General features: G+C 43.7%; 1 protein-coding gene across 7 annotated transcripts in view; it reads left to right on the top strand.

Annotated features, from left to right (window-relative positions):
- TMEFF2 (transmembrane protein with EGF like and two follistatin like domains 2) overlaps positions 1-26552 on the top strand; it is a gene marked incomplete at its 5' end in the record, with an annotated part of 396858 nt that overhangs the window by 338361 nt on the left and 31945 nt on the right. For all 7 annotated transcript variants that reach the window (XM_083865163.1, XM_083865161.1, XM_083865160.1 and 4 more), the window contains 2 exons: positions 300-396; positions 25993-26141. In XM_083865163.1, coding sequence (XP_083721289.1) covers positions 300-396; positions 25993-26141 — 246 coding nt within the window. The remainder of the gene's footprint in view (positions 1-299; positions 397-25992; positions 26142-26552) is intronic.

The following is a 26552-nucleotide window of genomic DNA, read 5'->3' as shown; positions in this document are numbered from 1 at the left end:
AAAGCAGTGAGGCTCAGCGGGGACACGACCTTCCTGGGCTGCAGATTGAAGGGGTCATTGTTTAAGGGGAGAGGGAAAAGAAAGGGTTTTTCTCTGGTTTTCTTTTTAACTCTGTAATGGAGGGGATTTATCACAGGCCAGCATGGAAGTCTCTGTGTTGGCCCTCTCAGGAACTCTGTTGGCTCTGTGAGCAGCACATTAACCTGATGCAGGGAATAGATTTTTTTCTAGAGAGAGAGAAGTGCTTTGCTACAGTGCTGTCTTTACTAATGTATATTCTTCTGCTTTCCATCAAACAGTCAATGAAGGCTCAGGTGAAACCAATCAAAAAGAGACATCGACCTGTGACATTTGCCAGTTTGGGGCAGAGTGCGACGAAGATGCAGAGGATGTTTGGTACAGTAATTTGCTCTCTACTCCTCTATTTTAATGAATGTTGTATTATTTAAAGGTACTGTGGTTTGGAAAGCATTACAAATGTTAGATACTCAATTTTCTGCACCCAGAGATTCATATCAAAGTGACTGAGGTGGTTATTACTCTGAAAAAAATGTATAAAACACTCTGGTTTATAATTTTGGAACATGCACAATTTAGACCAAGTTTAGAAACACAAGTTATCCATTTTGTTGCCATTTTAACTTATGTTATTCCATCTGGGGTTTTACAGCTTCATACTTCAGTAAAAATAGAATTGGGAAAAATAATTGACCTAAAGCTTTTCCAGTTAAAAAGTATCATTAGTATTATCATCATGTTAATCCATGTGTGGCATTAGGAAGGCTGGGAAATCTGTCTCGCTTTTCCCTAGTTTGCTGGAGTTGAAAACCTTGCCCTCAATTGCTTGAAAAAATGAGAGTGTAGATTTAGACATTTTTTCAATGGAAATGGTTTTAATTTTTATTTTTTAAAAAGGGTTTCAAAATTATTCAGGTTTTTTTTTTATTTTAAACCTTAATTACATAAGCTGAAGGGAAATAATTCTGTCAACTCAGAGTTTAATTTTTCATTTTGCCTAGGATGTATGCAGACTTCTATTAAGCCAACTGTGAGCTAATAATTTCATTGTGATTTTAGAACAGCCAATAGATCAAAAAGGTCACTATTCACAGAGCTATATTTCTAACAGTGCCCTAATGCCACACCTCATGTTTCTCTCTAAATGACTAAAACAGCCATGCAAAAGTCCGAGCTGTTGTCTGGATGGTGCTTCTGGAGCTGTGGGCTAAAGAATGGATATGCAAACTGGGCAGTGAGGTGTCAGTAAAACAATGAGGCCAGAGCTCTAGTGTGGAGAATCAGAATGGAGCAGAGAGGAGTCAATAAATGAATGGTGAACATGATAGCTGGGCCCAGCCTTGGGCAGCTGACTCCACCCAGGCAAGGCATCCATGCAGCCTTGGTCAGGCATGGAATTAGGAACAGTTCTGCTGTTGAATAAAAAAGCTCAGGAATATGGTCATGATTATCCACTTGTGCTCATTTTGGTTTTGTCTTGCCAGCCTCTTAGTAATTAGTAATCTCCAGTTCTGGTCATTAAAAAAGCCCTGAGCAGACCAGTGAGTGAGTCTTTGCTCTGGCTTCAGTCATCAAAGGAAATTGTGGTGTTGAAAAGCAGGAGCAAGGTGCATCATGGTTATAGGTTTCAGTAATGTATTGAAATTTGTGAGTAAGAAATTGCCTAATGTTGACTTTGCTTAAGAAAATTACCCCAGGTGTTATGATTTTCATTGTCTCCTTGACTGGTTGTCCTTGAGAGCTTTGGTGGCGCAGTGTAGAAACAAAACCATGGTGAAATTAATATATCAAAATTCACAGTCTAGTGCTCATGTTTTCATAATTAAGTGCGCTTCCAAATTGGAAGGCAGGAGAAGAGAGGGGCAAGGAATAAAATTAGCTACAAGATAACATTATTAATCATAAGCACTGAGCAGCAGTGTTTATTTTTTTTCCAGAAATAGCTTGGTAAAACTGCCTGATCCAACTTACCCCAGTGTTCCCACTGCAGCTTTTGCACAATCCAATTCCTCCCCTTTGAAACAACTTGGCTTTTACAGAGCCACATAATGATGGCAGGAGCTGAGGTGCTCTGTCTTTATTGACAGGGGAAGGTGCTTCTGGGGGCAGGAGGCAGGGGAAGGGCTGGCACTGGGAAGATGCTCCCAGACAAACTGTTAGGAGGCTGGGAAGCCTCCATCCAAGAACCCAAACCCCATGTAAAGCCTGGGAAAGATGTGCTTTGAAATAAGAAACTTCATATGCCTGTAATAAAGCTCTATTTTCTTTGTCCTTGCCCTGATTAGTCTTGGATAAGCATCTTTCTAAACAATGAGCCTCCTGGCTGTCAACTTTTAATTATTTTTATTTCTAGAATAAAAGTACACTGCATATGGAGGTTGTAGATTCCTCTTCCAAATATATGTTAGTTGAATTTTTATGTTTGGCACCAGAGGCATATACTGCCCCACTCCCCTTGCCAAGAAATGCCAATTTACTATTTGTTCACTGTTTCTGTGTGGATCAAGTATCAGATGTAAGCAGGACTCCTTCAGCTCTCTGACCTGACTGATGAGGTTTGTAAAATCCAAATGAGGTCAGCAGTTCCTGGTAGTCCTGGCACCTGTTATTAAAGGATGTCAATCCCAGCACCAGCAGCGAATCCCTATCAGTCAGGAGCAGTTTTGAGGGCACAGGGTCAGTGCCTGATCTGCTCCAGGTAAGAGGAAGGCAGGCTGGTAGCAGAGCCAGACTTCAGAGAGCTGGAGATGCAAGGCTGGCTGTTTGCCTGCTATTTCTAGGGTGCCAGAGTAGATCAGAAAGGAGAGCACAGGTGTGATAGCAGATGTGGTTGGTCTGCTGATGATTTAAAGTGACAATTGACATTCTTCTGCATTGTCACAGTCTGTGTCTTGCAGACCGTTATCTCTGGTTTAACTCTTTTTGTCTTTTTTTTCTTTTCTTTTTCTTTTTTCCTTTTTTTTTTTTTTTAATTCATTGCCAGTTGTCACTCATCAAAATTGTGCTATTGTACAGTGTCATCATTATTTTAAAATCTTTTTATTTGCGTAAAACCAATCTGTTAATGGCCAGACTCCTGGGATTCTAATGGGGGGTTGGCACACAGATTACTTGAAGGGGTAAGACTTGTGTGAACATTTTCTGAAAAGTACAGAGAAAAGGCAGCAAAGACACCTCTGTAATAACAGGTTTTCCATGGCATGCAGAAGCACACATGTGTTATTATCCTATTCTGCAGTCAAGTATCATGAGAGTGAATGCAATTTGGCATTCCATTAGTGAATCTCTAAGTTAAAAACAAAGACTGTTCACTTGAAAGTCTTTAACATCTTGCTGCTTTAATATGTGAAAGCTTCTTGTCACTAAGAGGATCGTGTATTACTGGCATTATTCCCACCTTTAATGCATTTTGCACCAGTGGGCTTCATGAATATTTAAAGCAGGGCAGTGGCTACGCTCTTTAGCACGGGGTTGCAATCTATTGGTAAATCAGACATTTGGTGTTGCTTGCTTTGGGTTTTATTTCTGAGCTGGCTAAGGAATAATTGATTTTGTAAGACAGGGCTACTCAACATAACACCCCAAGAGATACACTTAAAAGGAATTGAAGAATGAGGCGTAACATTTTGAACTGTTGTGTATTGCTCAGATCTTCCAAAAGGCATCTGTGAAACAACTCGGTGTACATAAATAGTGCCCACCAAATGGAGTGCCTGCTTTCTGCTGGAGTAGCTTAGTGTCAGTGCAGAACCTCATCCAGAAACCTGGGTTCCAGCATTAATCTCCTTCTTATGGGCCAGTGAGGAAATAACAGCACTCCCTACACTGGGCCAGCCATGGTTTGGATAAATGCTGGGCAGATGTTTCAGAGGTCCAATATGTCCAAAGTGGAAGGAGATAAATAATAAGAAAGATCCTTTGGTTGAATTTCCAGTTGGAAAACGCTGACAATAGAGAGGACAGGAGTGTTTTCTTAAAACAAGATTAAAGCCTGCAAACCTCTGACTTGCAGAGTTAATCAAAATCAAAATGATGAATTGGGGTTAAATATTCATACTTTCCCTTTGAATTCCAATATCAGCAGGTCAGCCAGCAGCAGTGTGGAAGTGCAGCACTGCCCACAGTAAGATGCAGGTTGCTGGCTGGAAGGCAGACACACAGCAGTGTGTGAAATCTCAGAGAGGGCTCCCCTACAGCCTGACAGTGTCCAAGGAGGTGAGGAGGCCTCCTCCAGAGTGCTCCTCCGCCTGCCCCTTCCTCCCTGCTGGAGGCTGCAGGTGGAGGAGAGAGGCAGCAGTTCCCTAGAGAGTTAGGAGGTGCCTGACCCTGAAACGGGCCACTCGAGGGTTTGCACCAATGATAAAAAGGTGCCTAAATGTCCCTGCTGCTCCCTGCAACTTGGTCCCACTCACCCCAAGGACTTCTCCTTGGCTCGGAGTGGCATGTCATGCTCTGCAGTAGGCACTGTGGTCGTGGGAGGAAACTTTCTCCCCTCCTCACGAGCCTGGCCCACAATGGAGGAGCCTTTCCCATTCCATGCAAGTGGACAAGGATCCCACTGGGCAGGTTCATCTCAGGAGGAGATGCTGAAGCCATTCTTCAAGGTCACTGATGACCCCAATCTGGGAGCTTGGAGGGAGGCATCCAGGCCTGGAGGGAGCAGCTGGGTTGTTCAGTGTGTGGGTGAGTGGGGCAGAAAGCAGGGCTGGTCCCAGAGGGGCTGTGTGGCATTCCTGGGTGGCATTCCCAGGTGAGGCAGTGACACTGCACCATAATTACAGCAGATCCCTGTATCCTGTGCCTCTATCCACACAGCTGGGACAATAAACTCTACTGTAGCCACAGCAGACAGCACATACACAAAAGATAAACTGAAAATATGAACTCTTTCAGTCCCTCATTTGATGTTTTTCTGCTGATCACTGGTACACTGAGTTTGGGTAAATGCTCCTGTAAGGCAAGTGAACAGTCAGAAGCACGTGGAGAGGGTGAAACCACATTCTCATGCAAATAAGTGGCTCTGTACGTGGGAGATATCTGTGCAAATCATGCAGCTGCCATCTGCAGTGACCCCTGCAATCAATACTGCCCCAGCAATCAATATTTATCTTTATTATACTATAGAAAGAAAACATATGAAAGAAACTAATGATTTTGCCAGCTTCTCTATCCTCACAGCAATTAGGTCAGTCAGCTTTGGGTCCCTTCCCCCTTCCATCAGTTGCTCTCAAGCAGAGCATTTGCAAACAAGATGCTGTAGTGCTATGAAGTACTAAAAGGTAGTTTGAAGTCTCACATACATTACACGGGTATTGGCTGCTTCGTGTTCAGCAGTGTGTATAATAACTATGTGTGACCTACTTGTTCCAGATGCAGAAACAACGAGCTGCTTTAACATCTGCAATGTCCCAAGCATTATACAGTAGATATATTGCTTTTTTTCTGCTGCTTTTCACTCTCTTCTGGTGAAAAAATAGATCTTTGTTCATGGCTTGGCGTAACACTTACACATACGTGTTGGACTTGTGCTCAGATAAGCACAGGAATGGAATCAAATCATTAAAAATACACAATTCTGAAAAAAAATACCCTTAAATTTCTGCTTAACTTGAGATCATACCTAAGGCATGAAGTGAAGCTGCTGCTGCATAAATCTTCACATGGAGCTTAATAGTCATGTCTAATAAGAGTCCAGGCAAGAGTTTGCAGAGGGAAGTAAGGGCACTGGAGCACAATCTGTGCATTGCACAGCAGCCAGTGACCAAGCAGGTTGCACCCTCTCACACCCATGTCACTTACCTTAGCCCCAACCTGATAGCAGAGCTACCTCCGGTGCCTGCCCAGAAATTAGCCCACTTCTGTCTCTGTAACCTGGTAATGTTTCATTATGCATGCTTTTTAAAAGTTAAAATATTTTGAAATAAAAGGAAAGCAGCTGACTTCCAGGGAAACTGTTGAGATGCCATGTTGAGATAAGTGTAGAGACACTGTTCAGTGGGTTAAGAGTCAGCAATACTGGAAAAAATGTAGCCTAAGCAACTGGAATCAGTCAATGAAGCATTTGCAATGAAAGACAGAATATGAGGGATGTTAGAAAAAGCAAGATGATGCCTACCCATCTGTATGTTATGTTTTAATTACGAAGCCTGCTCTGAGAGAGGGCCGGGTTGGAGGCTGTTATAGGAGGCTGGTTAGTAAGATCCTGCTGCCTGGAGTATGAGAGCTGAAGAGAGAACCCAGCCACGTTTCTTCATTTCAGACTCAGAAAAAATGCCACATGAACAGACACAAAAGTGGGAAAACTATAAAATACAAAATTGTAGCTTGAATTGCTGTCCACAGCACAAACAAGAACAACATTTCAGCTTAGGTGAAATATTTGGTTTATTAGAAACCAGGGTCTAGACATCATGTTAGGGTCAGAAAACAAGGTTCCCAGGTAAGCATTGCATGAACGCCATGGTTCCTGTCAGGTTTCGCTCTGGCAAGCTGCTGAGATACTATAGGGCTCTTTCAGAGGGCAGTTTCGCAACCTAAACTACCCCAGGTGTAAAAGTGACTTTGTAACCAACCATAAACAGGCAAAGATCCCAGCAGACTTCAAAAAGACTCTAAATCATGCCAAAAACAGGTGGTTTTCCTCTTTCTTAGAAGGAGTCAGTAGAAGGAGCCAGAAAAGGTGTGGGAAAAGCAGTTGGTTTTATCTTCAGCAGCTCCAAGAATAGCTTATGGTCCAGTTCTCCAGAGGAGGATGAGGGAATGAGCACCTTATGTTTCTAAACTGCTTGCACTACTAGTGTCCTGGTGAGAAAGTTAATGCTTGGAAAAATGATGGCTTGTTTGGCCATCTGCTGAAATTGTTTTACTCTACATATATATTATTTGGGCTTAGTTAAAACCAGACATTTTTCCCAGTCAGGTGAGTTTCACAGAATCACTTAACCATCTCTGCATCCTTCATCCTGAGCCAAAATAGCCTATGTAATTTTGAAGTGAGACTGATTCCCAACTCCTTTAGGATGATGGTTTGCAGAATTTGACCTTTCTATCCGTTGAGTCAACACAATCCTTCAGAGGCTTATGTTCATTTGAGTAAGTTCTGCCTTTCCAGATTCTCAGGATTTATTTTCTTAATAACATTCTTAAAAAAAACCCCAACAACTTGTTTTAACATAAGCCAAGATTGTCTGGAGTTACTTATACTTCATAGTGTTTTATTACCAATACACTTTGGAACACTCTGGTAAATAATTCTGCCTACACAAAGAAATTGGCTATATTTTCTCTATACATCGAGGAAGTCTGTCATGTAGACTATATATCATGGCTCTAAATGTTCTCAGATAAATGCAGACCCACATTGTATTCCATCTGTACTACTCACCCAGGCAGGTTTTTAAGGACGCTATATGACACATCCATCTCTTATCCAAAAACTAGAATCCCTAACATTTGGTTTTGTAATAAAAAAGGCATTTTTTTTTTATCTTTTGCAATTACAGCAAAACCTGCTGTGTGTCCAGGGAATAATACTCTACACAGTCATAAAGCTTATAGATTTTTTTTTTCCTTGTGCTCCTCTTTTCAGACACTCACCCAAATTTGGTTTCCGGTTCAGAAGGTAAACTTCCAACTTAGGGAAGTCATCCCACTGACTTCAGTGAAACAAAAGTTCTCTCCCAGTTTGATAACTATGGAGTAACTTCTCAGTAGCCTGTGGAGTCTTTTGCTGGTAGAAGGGAGACAAACTCAGTTGGAATGTGAATGCTCTGTCACTCTTACAGTGCAAAGGAATAACTTGGAAATTGTGATGATAAAAGCAGAAATTTGCCTTTCTGACTGCTTCAGTTGCTTCAGAGGAAATATTGATTTGTGAAAAGCCAAAAATAATTTCTGAGATTTTGGGTGGTTTTCATGTCTTGCCATGCCATGGCCTTGTAGAAACAAGACACAAATTCTTCTGAAGTTCAAGGGGAGGAAGGTGTGTAGGAAACAGAGTGATCATTTGTGTTTGCAGTTAGAATTGTCAACATTAGAATTGGAGGAAAAAAGCTGCAATAATTTAAAAAGCATGGCTCAACATAGACCAATTTTCCTGTAAGATTTCCATGGCCAAGATGCCTATCTGTGTTTGTGTGTATGTGTATGAGGGAGGCATGGAGGGATGGGTGGTCATGGCAGAGAAGGCTGGAGGGATGGAGCACTGTGGAAACAGGGAAGAAATGTAAAGGTGACTTGTAATTAGTCCAGTTGGCTGTTTGCTGAAGAGTGGGGTGGAGCTGCAGTGGCTGCACACATTCAGGGGCTTGGGGAGGGTTTTGGGGACACTACCCAAGAGTGGAAGGGAGTTTGTCCTCTCCTGCCTTCCCTCTGCCTGGCTGGGAGGCTGAAATAGCTCACCCAATGTGAGCAGGTGAGTTAAAGGTTTCTGTGGCAGGGGCAGCTGGAGGATGTGGGGTGGCAGCATCGGAGTGCTGTGCCTGTGGGACTGTGTTAACACCCGCCTGTACCGCTTACAGGGGTATGTGGCTCAGCACTGTGGGGCAGCAACAGCATCCCTCTCTCTTTTCAGAAGTGTCTGGATACAACATATGTGCATGACAGCATGGTGGAGAGCCACTATTTAATGTGCCCAGATCAACAGGACAGCAAATGAACCCAGGGTTTGGGGTTTTTTTACTCCTCTACCACCAGCTATGACTGTGGTTTTCAGTCCTGGGTAGGAAAGTGTCCCAACCTTCTGAGCACATACTGGCATTGGGAGGAATGGCTTTGGTAGTCTGTTTTGTGCTCCTGCTGTAATCCAGGGTGTTGCAAAGACCACCCAGCTCCTGCTGCTTTGTGGGAGGGACACAGGAAGGTCCCTTAGGGCCCTGCAAGGGCAGCGCTGTGTGCGGGTGCTCCCCGAGGCTCTGTTTGTGCCCCCACGGTGATGCTGGTTGTGTAACCCCATGGCTGGGACAGCCTGGGCTCACCAGGCTGTGAAAGTGCACATAAGGGATGATAATATGGTAATGCACATCAGATATTAATGTGCATTGACACATAATCGTCTGCGTACATCAAGGCATTACAGCATGAAAGAGCAAGTGCAAAGGCCTCGTGGACCTACGTGCTTTTGCACCTTTCTTTCCCCCCTGTCCTCTCTTATCTTTGTTATTTAAAAGTAAGCTTTCCTGCCTCCCTGGCCCCCCATTTAGGCAAAGTCATCCCCCAGCAGTAAAGCGAGCGGTGCCTTGCTGACGGCCTATTTAGTCGCAATAAAAAGCCGATTGGCCTAATGCGCAATCAAGAAAGGAGTGACATTTATTGCTTCGGTTTTATGATGCTGTGAACTGAGCAAGATTTGGAGCCTTACAGTGCCTTCAGGGGGCAGGAGATCACCAGCAATGAATTGTATTTATACCTTTTCCAATTTCCTACTAGCGTTTTAGCAATAAATAGACTCTGTTGTTATTGAGTTTTATGTAAGTATGTTTACGAAAGCAGGAATACAACTTTGTAGCTCAGAATTACATGTGTTGGCTAAATAGATCAGCAGAGAGAATAACTATGTAAAACACTGGGAAAGCACTTACCAATTTATTATCAAATGTCTTAATAGAATGCTTCATCTCTTCCATCCCACTTTATGTTAACTATTAAAATAGAACTGCATCCATTGCAGAAGGTCGAAGGCTCCTTCACACACCCATGTAGGAACATCAAGGCCACGGTTTGTTCACACATCTAAACCATTAAAAATACATCCCATGCATTAAATATGAGCCTGAGGAAAACTCAGTGGGAGCTGACGCACAGGGCTGACCTCAGCTCTCACAGCCCCTGCAGAGTGGCAGGTGTCCCTTCTGTCAGGGTCCGCAAACATATGCGGGGAACCTGATGGTTCGTTTTGGAGATCTCAAAGCGCAAAAGACACAACAGGGGACAAACCAGTTTGCTTAAACAAAAAAAATGCACTTTTATTTAGTGCCCACAATGCGATAGCAGGGAGAGAAAATAGAGAATAGTGAGAAAGATAGAGAAAGAGGGGAAGGGGGATTATAGCTACCACGTGGAGAGTCGGAGGTCCTCAAGACGTAGAGATGCCCATAGACGCGATCTTCTCCAGTGGGGTGATCACAAAGGGTGCACGGGATCCGCAGAGTCTTTATAGGCTGGTCAGGAAAAGGACCAAGGCGAGTGGAACGGAGCCAAAGAGGGCACTGGGCCAGTGCAGGCACCTGCGTCAAAGTTGGGTGCTCAGGAACAAGCGGCAAGCTGTACCCTTCTAGCACGGTCAGTATAGTCAGCTCAGTCCACTGTAACGAGCTGCTATTGTTCTTGCATTCCGTTCTCGTGGAGATGCGTATCAGTCCTCGGCAGGCGCCCCACCTCAGCCAGGCCAGGGGCTCTCCCCAGTCTCTCCGGGGGTCTTGGTCTTCAACCATCGGAGACAGTTGTGAGGCATAACACATCCTCGGACAGACTCTGACACCACCCCGTGACTCACGACTGGCGACAAAGGTGTTCTTCCATCAGCAGGTTCTGTAGTCTCGTGAAGTCTTCAGGACTCATCCACATTGGCAGCATATCCCAGAAAAACAGAAACAATAGAGAGGGTGTAGGAGAGAGAGAGAGAGAGAGAGAGAGAGAAAGAAGGTAAAGTACGGAAAGAGAATAGAAGCAAAAAATGAAACAAAAATTAAAAAAAAATTGATTTAACAATTTTTTTCAAAATAATCAACATAAATCACCAAATAATTAATATAACAATTTTTCAAAATATTAACTCAAATTACTAAATAATTAATATACCATCAATTAAAATCAACAGTTACAATTTTCAATGAAATACTTAATTGAAAACAATTTCTTTCACAAAATTCTTTAAATTTTTAAAATGATAATTTCTAAACAAACAAAAACAAAAAAACAAAACAAAACAAAACAAAAAAACACCTTAAATTTTAATTAACATGACTAAGACAAAGCAACATTAATCAAAACAACAAACCATTTCAAATCAAACTGCTGTTACAGGCTTAACTTTCGCTGTCTGGGTAGTGCATTTTACGTCAATAACTTTAGGAGTGTCCTTTGCAAAAGGGATGTTAACTAAAACAAGGCCAATCAAAACCAAAATCAAAAGGAGGACATAGCTGGGACTTTATAAGAAAAGTCACATCCTGTAATTGTGGTAAAATCACAAACACAAAAATTTGAGTGATTTTTAGTATCTACTATTGCATTTTCTACAACTACAACATCTCAGACAGTCCTAAAGCATGCACACCCATTGCCTATATACACGAGCACTGTTCCAGGAACTTCCTTAGGATGTACTTCAAAATGACAAATATTTTGCTCAGTGTCCAAACAAATGTCCTGAGCTATGATTGCATTACTTTCACAAATGAAACCTTGCTGCTCCCTAACAACACAAGATTCTAAATTGACAGTTTGCCATTTCTCACCAGTTTGACGGGCCCGTTCTCTATGCTCGGAAGGATAGAGAATAGCTCCATCATGGTTTATACCTAATGCGATGATAAGGAATATCAAATGCACTGAAGCATTACCTATTGTTAACACAAAGGCTGTAACTGTGTTAGTATTGGGGTTGTAGGTAAAGTTCACTAATTTCCACCAGGATTGGAATTCTCTTTGAAAATAATTTGCATTGTCCCAAATTATTTTCCAAATTTCAGTAGGAAGAATTCCTTCTTCTTCTTGCCTTATAATTAAGGCAACAACCATTTGCATCCAAAGCTGCGCCTGGATGCAGCTAAGGGCCCAATAAATATTGTTTTGTGTAGCATCAGGTGTATCAATTACCAATTTGCTATCATTCACATTTATCTTTTCCCAATTTGGTAATATGTTTAATAGCAATCACTAAAGTGTCCTCAAAGCCAATAAGGACAATTATAATAATTGTTGTAATTTGGTCAAATCTCTAATTGTGGCAACCAATTTATTCATTAATATTTCTGAATCAATGCTATTTAAAATTTCTGTTTAAAATATTTATCATGGTTTATATGGCCTTCATGTCCCTCGGAGTTCTCCTGTGGAAAGTAAGCACAACAGAATCTGCCACGAGGAGGCAGGAGGTTAGAATGATGAAAATTGCCCATCCTGTATTTATTCGATGCTCTTTCCCTAGAGCATCAAAGGCTGCCCATGTATATTTGTTCAGAGGGGTTTTCTGCACTAGTGGTACTTCCCCTACAGTAGGGAGGTCCACCAAAACAGACTGTCCAGGGCAATGTGCTGGATTGCTGGAATCACTTGGTCCCCATAGTGCGGGAATTATGCTTGAAGCTGTCAGGCAAAAGGCAGAAGGATCGGTAAACCAAGGATTTGCTGGCTGTTTGGGGGAAAAGGGAGGGGTAATGACTGAAGCAGGTTTGTCTTGGGTGCTATCCAAGTTTTCTGCTTCTTGTAGTGCTAGATTTTTCACAGCTCCTTCAGTTACTGAGAAGATGTTACAATAATGTTCAATCTGAGCAGACCACTGTCTTACTGAGGCCCTCTGGGCCACCCCGGCAGGTGGGGGGGTCCCAGTAGTGACTGACTTAACTTTGAAGGGGTCTCTCAAAACAATTGGTTGCTATTGTGCAATTTTTTCCACTTCTATGAGAGCTAAGCTAACCACAAACAAGCCTTTCTCCCAAGTTGTGTACCTCTTTTCAGCGTCTTTAAAGCCACAGGAGTAAGAGCTGACAGATCTGATCGGGCCTTCAGGACCCCTTTGCCATATATATAACGACAATCCTGAGGTGGCAAATCTCCATTCTGCCTGAAAAGGATCTGTAGGATGAATAGGGCCAAGGGCTTGGTGAGCAGTTGCTTCAAAAAGCAGCAATTTTATTTTAACCAATTTATCATAAGGCAATTTATCCATTACTTCTCGAGGTAGTCCCATTTTCAGCCCTAGCAACCACAACTGCTGCTGGTTAGAGATTTGTTCTCCCTTTTCTGGTTTTTCCTTAGGAGAAGCAGTGTGCCTGACTTCTCTGGGTTTTTCAGGTTTGTCCTCTGAGTGCTTCACTGGTCCGTATTTTCCACTGTTATGACTGCTGTTAGATTGTGTGCTAGGAGTAGCAAAAGGCGAGAAGTCAGTGGAGTCAGTGGAACCGGTTTGATCACTTGTGTGTCCAAGAAATCTTTCAAGCCTGTCTACCGGAGTGGTAGATGCTATTGTTTTTTGAAAAAGAATTACTGTTGGTTTAAGAGACTCCAGCAAACCTCGAATTAGGGGGGTCATAATCTCGGGTCTGACAGGCTGTTGCATGGGTGACTCATAGTCAGAAATCAATTTTCTTTCATGTATCATTTGCAAGCATGCAGCTTTGTGTATGTTTTCTAGGAGTTGGTCCAGGGTGCAGACTATTGCCAGAGGGTTGCCCCTTTCAAGGGGACTTAGTCCCCCTGCCCAGTAAGCTGCACGCTGTGTCAGGGACCATGGAGCACGTGTATTCTCTGTTAAGAAAACTCCATGTCCCCAGTAGCCACTTGCTTCTTGTTCACTTAATTTAATTTGGTCACCCCCAGAAAGTGAAACTCTAAAGACATACTCCGTCTCTGATTCGCTAGAAAGTCGGGAGTATTCTTTCTTTAATTTAGCTAATTCAGTGGCTGTGTTTGGTGTTCCTTTGGTGGTTATGTGGAGGTTATGAACCTCTTCATTTATATAATTAAATTCTGTTTTGACAAAAGGTCTCAAATTGGAGCAACAGAGTTCCCCACAATTTTGCGTGTGTACTAGTTCTTTCTGAGGGTATATCTGTTCAATGCTGTATGTCTCCTTTCCTCCTGTTTCCTTTGGTGAATCTGCAAGTTTTGAATTTTTGCTCCGCTCTTCTGCAAGGGAAATCTCCAGCAAATATTTCTGATTTCTTTCCTGTTCTAATTGTTTTTGCAAAGCTTCTACCAAATCTTGCAGGGATTCTATTACTTCTCCCTCTTGATTTCTTTTCTGTTCCAATTGTTTTTGCAGGGATTCTATTTCTGCTCTCTCTTCACTTACCCGTTTAAAATGGGTTTTTATGGCTGCCGAAAGGCAGGCCCCCAAAACTGAGCAAAGAATGGTTTTATTTCTGCCCAGTTTATACTTAGCATCATGTTGCAAAGAATATATTCTATCTACAATGTTTTCACACTTAAACCAATTATCTTGTGCCCACTCTTCTCTGGCTGGAGAAGGTCTAGCACCATGCTTTGTTAGCAAAGCAAAAAGAATATCCTTATCTTTTGTACTAGAATTTTCACTCATTTTTTGTGAAGGGACAAAAACCACTCTCAGGGAGGTATTCTTAAAGTTACAAACAATGGCACAGCTAATACTGTGTTTCCCTTCGCTTCCCTGGAATGGGAGAGGAGACCCAGCTGCTTGGGAGGCACTTCTTCACAAAAAACGCCTGTTGTCTCCTCAACTACACCAAGCAGCTTAAAACACAGAGTCCCATCTTTTGCACAGTGAGATCGTTTCTGAAATATCCTGATGACAGGGAGTGCTTATTCGCCTGGGTGTATACAGTTTGCGGGAATTTTCCCTCGCCCCCCTTGCTTTCTAACAGCGCTCACCGAAGTGGCGTGCTAGGTGCGGCTGAGACGAGGGTCCTTCCCCTTCTACAAACTATATAAAACCCGCAACTCCACAGTCTATCAAGATCCTGTCCGTGACGCCAATTTAAATGTCAGGGTCCGCAAACATATGCGGGGAACCTGATGGTTCGTTTTGGAGATCTCAAAGCGCAAAAGACACAACAGGGGACAAACCAGTTTGCTTAAACAAAAAAAATGCACTTTTATTTAGTGCCCACAATGCGATAGCAGGGAGAGAAAATAGAGAATAGTGAGAAAGATAGAGAAAGAGGGGAAGGGGGATTATAGCTACCACGTGGAGAGTCGGAGGTCCTCAAGACGTAGAGATGCCCATAGACGCGATCTTCTCCAGTGGGGTGATCACAAAGGGTGCACGGGATCCGCAGAGTCTTTATAGGCTGGTCAGGAAAAGGACCAAGGCGAGTGGAACGGAGCCAAAGAGGGCACTGGGCCAGTGCAGGCACCTGCGTCAAAGTTGGGTGCTCAGGAACAAGCGGCAAGCTGTACCCTTCTAGCACGGTCAGTATAGTCAGCTCAGTCCACTGTAACGAGCTGCTATTGTTCTTGCATTCCGTTCTCGTGGAGATGCGTATCAGTCCTCGGCAGGCGCCCCACCTCAGCCAGGCCAGGGGCTCTCCCCAGTCTCTCCGGGGGTCTTGGTCTTCAACCATCGGAGACAGTTGTGAGGCATAACACATCCTCGGACAGACTCTGACACCTTCCTCACAGAGCCCATGTCCTGCCCCAGTCCCTTCCCACATGCAGGCTGCAGCTAAAAGCCTGTGTGAGATGTCCTCAGATGTACAGATTTAATTGCTGTGTCTCAGCCTGCCCATTTTGTAACAGAGCTCTCCCCTGTGGAGCAGCACGGGTGCCCCAGGAACTCCTGTCCTGGCCAGTGCACAGCACTTGCTCCTTGCAAGGAGCTGCAGGTGGATTCCACTGATCTATGTGCCAGCCCTGAAGAAGGGTACTCTCATCCCATTAGTTTGCTGGTAAGGACGTGTCCTTGAGATGGCACATTGCAGTCATTTGTCTGTCTGCCTTTCCCTGGCAGTAGTGCTGTCCCCTGGGGCTTGGTCCCAAAAGCAACCAGCCACTGTGGTCAGCATGAGGTAGCAAGAGAAGAGGCAGATCCCCAGCCAGCAGGAATGTACAGCAGCTTTTACCCACAGACCTGAATGCTCCAAGGAAAAGAGGGTTACTACTACACCCTTCTTCTTGCAAATGCAGAGGGGTTTGCTTGGGTCCGAGGCTCACACTTGTGGGCTGAGATCTCATTTCAATGCTGGGCAGGATAATGTGAGTTTATCCTGTCTTATTTCTGACTGTGCAGGAGGTGCAAACAATGCCTGAAGGAAAGCCTGGAAGGATCCTCCTAAAATTTCATTGAATAGCAGACTGGATTTTGTTTTGTAGTTGAAGATAGCTGGCCAAGCTGGGTATCCTGGACTAATTCAGATGGAGCTATCTCAAGCAGGTGTCCCTAGTTAGATTGCGGTGCTAATAACACCAAAGTTGTGTGTCCAACCCCTGCATGGGCCATTTCCTAAAGACAATCCCTAAAGGGTCTCTTCCACCTCAGAGTATTCTGTCAATCCCTGAGGAGGTGGTGTTTAAGGACACAGAGGGGTTTGTGGGGAAAGCTGATCTGGATTTGCACATGTAGAGGCAGACTTTAGATTGAGAAATTCCTTTACCACAGTTTTCACTCCTTTTAGGGAGATCTCCACTAGCAGTGGATGGCTCATGTGCCCAAGGGCTGGGGCTGGCAGCACACTGGTCTCTGCTGGCCAGAAAGCCCTTTACTTCCACTGATAAATCAGAGTCCACTTTCCACTTTGAGAAGTAACTTCTAGTGTTAGCAGAAGTTTTAGGAGAAATTTGTGGTTGGTCCCAGACAGAGCTGCCGTTCTCTGTGAGCCAGTGGATCCTTCCAGCATGGCAGGGCCCATGCCGGGACCTGCAGCTCAATGGTGTCGCATGCTTCCCACTGGATATTGCAATATTCCCACTGGCTGTTCAGTCCTGGGTGAAACCATGGGATTTGTGGAAACAATTTTCATTATTCTGCTGCCTTCAAGATTGGAGTGAACAGTATCAGCAGTCTGAGGCACACAGCAATAAACTGTTCATGAAGGACAGCCTCAAATGTTTACAGAGAGAGAAACAGTCAGCAAAGCTTTGTTTTAGCAGACCACAGAGACGTGAAGGACACCAAGGGTAGGCAAATCATAGGAAGGCATTTATTTTATTCTATGAGTTCTAAATAAACTTTACACATTAGATACCTGCAGACACTTGAATTGGCATGTGCACAGAATTAGAATTTTCTTCTCTGGTCACACAGCTAGCATGAGGACTTTTCCATGACTCTTCAAACCCAGTCATCAGCCTTGTGATTTTTCTGTTTTGCTTTAAGGCATCCAGCGTAGCAAAGATTGCTTTATACAACTTAGTATCTTTAAAATAAGAATGATAATTAGAAGGGAAAAAAAAAAAAAAAAAAAAAAAAAAAAAAAAAAAAAAAAAAAAAAAAAAAAAAAAAAAAAAGAGAGATTTATTTTGCCCTAAAGTTGTTAGCACACAGTTCAATGTACTGTTGAGGGCACCAGAGGCATTGGGAAGCCAGGTAAAGGTCATCATAAAATTGGTGCTGTGAATTGTAAAAAGAAAGCAAAGGTGAAGTTTGCAATGGTTTTCTGCCAAAAATTCAGTAAAAAAGTTACAGGTCAAAAATTAAAGGGGAATTAGGACTCAAGTTGCAGTGTCTTGCACTGCAGAATAAAGATTTTTTTCATGAGCTACTGTCTCTAGGATAACTTCTTGAAAACTGGAGGAGCATGAGACCAGCTCCTCACTGAGCTCTGGGAAGCAGCCAGTGCCCAGGGACTCTGCTCACAGCTGTAGAGCAAGGTGTCTCCAGGAACAACCCATGGTTTTGGAACATCCTTCATGAGCTGCCATGCAAAGCATGCTCTGCAAAATCCATGTGTATTTTTAAGCACTGCCAGCAGCAGCAGCGTGGCAGCTGTAGCCCTGGCTCTGTCTCCAGCTACACTCCCAGAGTGTGTTGCAGTTGGTATGCAAGGAAGGCCATCAGTAAATATATTCACCACTTTAGTGCATTTTAGCTTGACATATGTCCAGTAAACAATATTTTGGGCTTTTGCAGTAAAAAAAAAAGTCACCTGATTATTCAGTGCTTCCTTCTGTTATGATGCTTTGGGGTCCTTCAAATCATTTTCATTATGCACTACATAATAATAGAAATCTCCATGCAGTATGCTGATAATTCCGTGCATGGTCTCTGTGATTTCTAATTGTTTGAATAACAGGATGCTATTGAAATGCCATGCAGAAACACTGCATCACCCTGAGGGAATCAAGCTTTTCTCCTTTTACTCCTGGTGAAGATAAACATTTGAACAGTTGAAATAGGTAAAATATCTCAGGGAAGCCACTGTGCAAAGTAGGCATGCTAAAGCCCTTAGTGCAGTCACAGGGCTGCAAAGGACAAAAAGGAAAAATAAATTAGATAAATAAATAAGTAAATAACAAACACTGAATGGAAGGCACTCAAAATAAGCTGTGCTTTTCTTCTCTTGTGATCTTAAACAGAAGAGAGGCACTCGCAGGCCCAGGAAAGAAATATTGCGTGCTATTTTTGTGCTGCCATTATAAAATATGTATTGTTTATTGTTCTGCACTGCAGCTAAAGTTTTGCATCAACCTCAAAAATTACGGCAAAATTTGTTTTGAAGGAGACACGCAGAATCTCTATTCTTTAAGCCTCTTAATGATGTTCTTAAGAGTGCAGCGATAGGATTTCAGTCTCCTGGCAAGCACAGACAGGTTGTAGGGTATGATTCATAGAAAGTGTAAAACACTCTGTGCCAGTGTGCATTCTGAATATATATTATATAGATGTATGTCAGCATATGCATGATGTTCAGTGCATGCCAAACCAGGCAATGATGCCAGGCAGTTTTGGGTGCCATCATCCTCTTGCGTGGGAGTCAAGATGGACAGTGTGCTCAGAGTGCTTCTTTAAAACTTCAGAGGGCTTCAAGCATCAGGACCTTGTTACCTAAAACCTCTCATACCTTTTCTCTGTAGCAATCCTATGGGCACCTCCACACAGCTCTGGCTCTTTCTCTCTTTCTTCTGCAGTAGCTCCAGTTAGCTCCCTCCTGTCCCTAGCCTGGCCACCTAAACCTGTCTGTCCCTCATATGACGTCTCACTCTTTCTGTGCCTTACACAACCTTCTGTCCCTCCCTCTTCACAGCACAGCCAGTAGGCTCCAACTGACTCCAACTAAACCTCCTCCTAGCTAACTCACTCTTCTATCACAGCTGGGAGGGCAAAGCTGTTCCCACTCTTTGGTAATTAACACAGCTGTAATGTATCAGGGCCAAGATTGCCTTCAGTGCTGTCTCTGTGTCCCCCCCAATCTGTATCCCCACACACTCTTGGGCTGTGCTCCATGTGCTGCACAGACCACTGTGGGGTACCTGTGTTTGGCCAGACTACCAAAAGTTCCTGGTGACTCTGCACTGAGCATGTCAGGACTTTGCCCCTCTGTTAAAGGGGTATAATGGTGCCAGGCCATTGCTGCTGTGGGGCTGTCTGAGATCACTGTAAAGCTCAGTGGTGCACTTGGAGATGGGCTGAGGGTCAGAGGCAGAAGCTCGGATTTATGTGGTCCTTTTGACACTCACATCAAAACAAAGGTGTGTCCAAGCCACCTGGAGCAATCCAGTTTTGCTGGCTGTGTGTGCAGGTGGCCTTGTGGGTGGGTGGTGTGCTGAGGTAGATTCAGAGGTGACCTGTCACTGCTCCTCAGTGAGGGGCTGTCACAGGCTGTGTGTCTGAACAAGGCTGGTCTGAGCAAGCTATCTGAGCTCCCAGAGGTTCACCTTGCCCAGTTCCTGCCTAGAGCTCATTCAAATGTCTCTGCATGATGTTGTGTTGAGACATTCAACAGCCCCAAAGCTGCCTGGGTAAATGAGAGCTCCCACCAGCCTCCTGACACACGGCTGAACCGTGCTACAATGCCTGTTCCAGTGTTGAGGCATAATGTTAAGCCTGGCTTCATTTCAGCCTGCCTGCTGGTAATGTCAACAAAGATGCCCTGTGTACCAGAAAGAAAAACCTTGCAGGAATCCAAATGATAGAGAAGGCATTTGGGACTGATTGCCAGGCTCTTTATGCAGGCATATACTGCCAGGTTTGCTTAAAATGGGCATTTAGTGTCCTATTCGGGGGCAGGGGGCTTGGAGGGGTCTATGATGACATCCAGAAATCTGAGTTTCTAATCACCATTTTCTAGTCAGAGCAAGGGAAGATAAGAAATGTCTCTGGTAGAAATATCATAAATGTACAACAAATGTGTTTTTATTTATATGCTGTTTTGTGGTGGCAAAGAAAAGGCTTTGGGCTTTTTTATGCTGCAAAATGTTGTTGGGGTTTTCATTGCTTTTTTTTTTGCCTAGAGAAAATATATAGCATCTAAAATTATTACAGAATGGAACTTCACCTTCCCTGTAAAATAGTGCTCTTTGAGACATGGTGAGATCTCACACTTGACCAAATTAGTATATGAGCTCAAATATCAGAGTTCTGACTAGTAAAAATAACACTAGATTTGCATTTTCACATTTTTAGCTCTTGCCTCCCTGTCTCTTTGGTTTTATGCCTTTTTTCTTGACTGACAATTCTCTTTGTGGCAGATTTATTGCTGTTCTGCTGTTTGGACCCTGTAATCAACTAGACACTTGGCTGAAGACGTTAGTCATTTCATTAAGTACTTCTCTTTCAGATATCTCAGGCACAATTTTCTGTTGCTCTGGTTCCAAAAAGCAAATGACCCACGGCCAGCAAAGTCTGAATATGAATCCTTAATAAACAGAGGTAGTAGCAACAATGCTCTCAGGTTTCCAAACAGCAGAGGGCTAATTAAAAGCTGCTGAATGGGGGAGAACTACCATTGCCATTTTGCTCTAACAGAAATGTGCCTGCATCTGTTCCCAGTGAAACCACTCTTTTGGAAGCACTGTCTCATTTATCCTCCTTGCTTTCCGTCAGAGCTACATAGGAAACCTTCCTCCTCATGCTATGTGGAGATATTGCATAGTAATTTTTTTAAATTTATTTTTTCAGTAATACATTGCTGGAAACAAAGACTGAATAGTTGTCTTAAGAGTAAAGATAAAGCATGGAGTGTGTTTCTTTTTGTCATCGCTGTTTCACTAATGATTATATTCTATTCATGAACTAAGGAAATAGAATTATAGGATTCTCCTGCGCTTCATGGGCAAAGAACCATTCTCTCATTTTATTGAGACTCCTCCTTAAAATGCAGTTCCTCCTTCCAGAGACAGTCCTTCATAGCCATGAATCCAAATCCTTCCTTCAGTAGCTTGCTCTCTGCAGGCAAAGGTACTCTCTGTGCCCAGAAAATGATACCATATGTTATTCGCAGAAGTGTGGGGCGTTAGGAGACTGTGCACTCACCCATGCCTGGTTTATTGACCCCGTTAATTTTTATGGAGATTGATTCAACAGAAAGCCAAGTTGGCTGCTCCAGCTTGGCCAGGCAGCCTGGTGCAGCACATCACCATCACTGCTGGCACATAGACCAGACTGAGGGCTGGGCAGGGTTTCTTCATGATCAGGATCCAGCAAAGGAGTTCTTTGTGCTCTTCTTTCATTTCCCTGGGGAGGGAAGAAGCACGATAAGCAGGTGAAATTCCAAAATGCCTGTGGGTACCCCTGTGCTGCTGAGCACCTTCTTTGAGTTCCTGCCTTGACAGAAGCTCCCAAAGCTCACAGACCAGAGTGCAGCAACGCACACCCCACAAGTCAGTAGTGAGGCGCAAGGAAGTGCCTGTCAGCATCTCACCTGCCTCAGGCTAAGCTCAGCTCTGCTAGTTCTCCCCCAGGCACCCTCCTGGGCCTCTCCTGCATCTTACCTGCAGAGCTGCACCTCTGCCTGCAGACACTTTCTGGTTCATCCTGGGTGTGACATTCTCATGACAGAGTCCAGCAGTGTCATCAAGCAGTGTTGCAAGATCCACCATGGAGAGTTAGCCTAAAATCCCCTCAGGAAGTGCCCAGGCTTGCCCCTTCAACAGTCTTTTTAATTTGATTTGGTGTTTTTTGCTTCCATGCTCACCAAAGTAACCACATAGATTGCTGGATGTTCAGCTCCCCCAGGATTATCATCATGTGAAATGAAATGGAATGGAGTAAAATAAAGCGTATAAAAGAAAGGGAATCATTTGAGACTATCATAATGACCTGGAAAAAAAGACATAAGAAAATGAGCCTTGTTTAATGATTGTTTATGGTGGCAGCCCCAATTTTAATCAATTAACATATGAGCCCATTACTTCAAGATTCAAAGGGCCTGCAGAAAGCATTTCTTCCTTTCTCAGAGGAGCTGCAGGTTATCTGCTAACATCTTGGAGGCTCTCCTTCCTCACAGAGGCTTTTAAAGCTGTGTTTCTGACTGCAGACAAGGGATGGTTAAATCTTACACATGCATTCTGTGAATGCTCTTGGGTACAGTTTCATCCTGTGACCCCCTAGGAGACCTCATTGACCTTCCCACAGTGTCTTGAGCCCCAGGAACGCTCAGTCAGCCTTTCTATTGCCAGGCTTTCTTCAGTGCTACACTTAGGAACACGGAAAGCAAATAGATTTATTGACAGAACTATAATCAAAAGTCAAATCCAGGATGATAACATGGTCAAATGATCAAATTACTTAAATTCAAGGCATACTGGAGTGCCTCAGGGACTGGGAAGCTGCAGACAGACAGACAACCCACTGGACACACACTTGGCAGTGGGATGGGTGCTGCCAGCCCAGTGCATGACAAATGTTAGGGGAAGGCTCTCTTCAGGATAGGGGGCTTCTGTGTCCCACAAGAGCTGAAGGTCTTCTCTGTGCCCAGAAATGCACACCATTGGTGCACCATTGGTACTCTCACCTCACATACACCCTGAGCCAAGCAGGGATGTCACACTTTGGTTCTTGTTTAACGCAAGAGAGTCCCACTCTTGAATTTTATAATGCCTCAAGAAGTGAAGGCACCTTTACAGGTTTTCATTCAATCAAATCCATTAAGTGCTGTTCATTATGTATTTATTACCTCACTGGTGGATCCCACTTAAGTCTGAGGTATTCTCAGGGGCTGCATTTGCCTGGGCACACCTGTCTGGCGTACATGCCTCGCCTCTTTCCATTCAATTTGCCTTTCTGGAATTTGGCAGCATGGTCCAAATGACAGACTGTTGCTTCCTCCAGTTTGAAAAAATGTGTTGGAATACCGTCATTTTCCCTGGTAAGAGGAGCAGTATAAATTAAAAAGAGTCAGCAACACAGGCACATTAATCTTCCTGATGCAATCCTACCTTTCGCACTTCCTGACATACATTTGATGTCGACTTAATTGTGCAGCCTTAAAGTAGGATTTGAGTATATAAGTGCAAAAGCAGTAATAAACTGCAGATGCAGGTTAGAAGTTGTCTGCTGAAAACTGCAAGGGATGGACGATGCACAGATCCTTGCAGCAAGGAGATTGGGGCGACAAGTCTGGTGTTTATTCAGCATCCCTCTAGCTGGCCCTGAAAATCAGACTTCACATAGGAGATCCTATAAGGCTTTGGAGCATGTGGTGTCATCCTGGGGGTGTCCCTTTCTGCTCTCCCTGGCACAAGAGTGATCTGACCACAGCACGAGCAGCACATGATTCGTGGTGCTCATGTGGCATGTCCTCTTCATGCAGCTGCTGCAGAGGTTTGCTTGGAAAGAAGGGCTGGTGTCACGGTTGAGATTTTAGAATGGGGCACAGAAAAACCTTGGTTCTCTTCTCAGTTTTGCTGGAAGAGGTCAGGAAAGTAATTTTGGGTCTTTGTGTTTTGGAAGGTATCAGAAGATGTAAATAAACGCCCAGTGGGCTCTGAAGCGGTCTTTGAAATCAGTGGGAGATAGGTTGTCTGAGATAGCAAAAATCCCACACAAAGTGTTTACATGCATCTTGAAGCATTTAAACACCTTTAAAAATATGTCTCTAAAGTGTCTGTGCATAGGTTCCTGCATCCCCTAGGTATTTTTGAAATTGCATCCAAAGTTACCGAGATTTCCCCTAAAGAGCACCCTTTTGTTGTAATTTTCCCGTTGGCTTAATTTTCTCTTGACTTGAAACATAATATATATTAACCTTCACTCATTTTTCTGTAGCAAAATGTAGAGAAGTGAAGCTGTTTCTTAGCTGGCTTATTACAAAAAAAGGAGCATATGGCTGATTGTGTCCCATCTGAAATGCAAATGGTGGAGCTACGTGGAAAGAATTGCTATTGCTTGAGCAGTAAATGTTTCCTAATGAAGTGAGTTTGACTAAGGTGGGAAGCTGGAAATGGCTGCAGGAAGAAATGATGATGGTTAATATTTCAGTGGAGCAGAACATTCTTATTCTGCTGATAAGGAGATTCTTGGGAAATGCACTGGATTTTTTTTCTTATATTCTGTATGTTTATCAGTGTGGGGAAATTGCTACACACAGGGAGCTAGACGCTTTTCATCGAGTTATGAAATCATGTAATTTAATTTATAACCACAGCTTTTCACCACTGGCCTCTTTCTGAACTGAAGTTTTCTTCAGTATCTTTTGAACATTTGGGGTAAATAGACCTACCCAGTGTAAAAAAAAAATTTAAAAGACAACTACTGGTTCCACTGTTTTCCATCACCCTGGGCGCATTCCTGGAGGCCAGAAGCCAAATGGAGTGATGGAGAGATCTGACCCACACTCTCTAATTCCCTTCTTCCTCTTTCCACCAAAGTTTTGTGTGTATCCCTCTACACCTCTAGTAGTCAAAGGTGTCCAGATGTCTGCTGCAAATGGGAGGTTGGACTGACTTTTAAACACTTTCTTAAATCAAGCAGCAAGGCTGGAGGCTTGACATTTCCATTACTTAGCTTTCCAAAGGGAGAGCAGGGAGCTGGCACTGTGAGGTTCAGCACAACCAGTGGGCTGGAGATAGAGCATCAATCGCATTACTTTGCCTTAATGTCAGAAGGAGCTGGGAAGAGTTTAGATAGCAGCATGTGCACAATTACGTGCTCAGAAGAGCTGGAGCAGCTGCCAGGTTAGACCTCTGGCTTTGTCCCCAAGCAAGATCACGTTGGGTTTGCTGAGGCTGAGCTGTCTGTTACACGGCACAGTTGGGGGACAGAAGATTAGCCTGCCTCTCCCCTGCTGATGCCCAAGGGTGTCTGACATTGCTAATGATAATGAAACAGGAGAAAGCTAAAGAAAAGAGTCTGCAGCCTGCTGTTGATGGAAATATATAGGTTTCTCCATCTTAGAAGCAATGGCAAGGCTTGCTGGGATCAGGATGTGTCCACATTAGATCCAGAGCAGACTTTGGAAGTGAATACCTCCCTGTGCTCTGGTTCACATCACAGGGCAGCCCAGGAACTCTCAAGCCGGGCTCTGGAGTCTCTGGAGTCTCTGGAGATGACCCTAACCAACGTGAGCATGGGGCCACCCCTGCCCTGTCTGTATTTGCCCACATTGTGCTCTTGGACATGGGAACCTTCACCCTGCACAGACCACAGTACCAGGTCAGGAGACCTTCCTGGGTAACACCTGGGTAAGGCTGTTTGCTTGCTGAGTTATCCAAGTGCTTCAGAAAGTGCTTGTGCACAAAGTCTTCCATAAAACAGCATTCTCCTGGTTTTAACAGTGAGTAGCCTCTCTGTGTCAAGGAGCTGGGGAGATCCCACCAGCCTGAGGCACAGAGAGAGTGCAGTCACATCCCTGCCCCAGTCTCAGTCTTTTCAGGTGGTTTTATCCCAGTGGGATGAAGTGAGGCTTCAATATTGAATATTGCATCTTCTGTTATAATCAGAGTGTCTCTAGGTGCTGTAATTATTTTCAGAATTAAATCATAAATCAATATAAACCCATATTTATGTGGTATTACATACAATGGACAGCACCTGAACAGAGGAGAATTTTGTGGCTCCTTTGGTTTGCAGGAGGGCTCAGCAGCTTGCTTTATCTGCATATCTCTTTGGTTTATAGGAGATTACAAGTGGTAATGCTGTGGTACATTTTTCTATGTAAAACACTCTTCTTTTATCTTTCTTTTTGCCTGCTTTTATGTGCCTCTTCCCTCTCCCTGCGTCTCATTTCCATCAAGAAATACAAATGACCTCTTGACAGAACTTTCTACTTTCATTATGTTGATTTGCATTGTACAGTTAGGATAATACAAACACTTGTATTTCTGAGATGTATTTACGATGTCGTGAAAAAAAGTTTCTCATATTAGCCTCTTCTTTTTTCTCTTTCTGTATCTCTTCAGGTGTGTGTGCAACATTGACTGTTCTCAAACCAACTTCAATCCTCTTTGTGCTTCCGATGGGAAATCTTATGATAATGCATGTCAAATCAAAGAGGCATCATGCCAGAAACAGGAGAAAATTGAAGTCATGTCTTTGGGTCGATGTCAAGGTAACTCTCATAACAAAACTCATTTCAAAGAATGTTTTCAATTTTTGTTCAGGGAGAAAAAAAAAAAAAAAAAGAACCAGGGCTGGCTTCTTGTTTGGGAATTGCTACATTTCCATTAGACTGCTGCAGTTTCTGCTGTAGAGCACAGGCTGTGAGAGGGGAGAGGCAGAGTTCTCCATGATGCAGACACAGTGAGGCGTGAGGGGGGCACCACTCCTCACCCTGCCCACAGCAGCAGCAGGGGACTGCCCAGCCCTGCACTGGCCTCTGCATCACTCACCAGTCTCCTGCCCAGAGCAGCTTGCCCAGAGCTCTGTCTGCCAGGCAGCAGTTGGAGCAGGACAGTGGCAATGCCCCTCAGATAGATTTTTCCACCTAGAATGGATCCTCTGGTGCTGCCTTAACTGGAGC

Source organism: Zosterops lateralis (genome assembly GCF_965231275.1).
Source record: "Zosterops lateralis genome assembly, chromosome: 7".
Classification (NCBI taxonomy): domain Eukaryota; kingdom Metazoa; phylum Chordata; class Aves; order Passeriformes; family Zosteropidae; genus Zosterops; species Zosterops lateralis.
The sequence above is the reverse complement of the archived record's forward strand: the minus strand, read 5'-3'. Positions and strand labels throughout refer to the sequence as shown.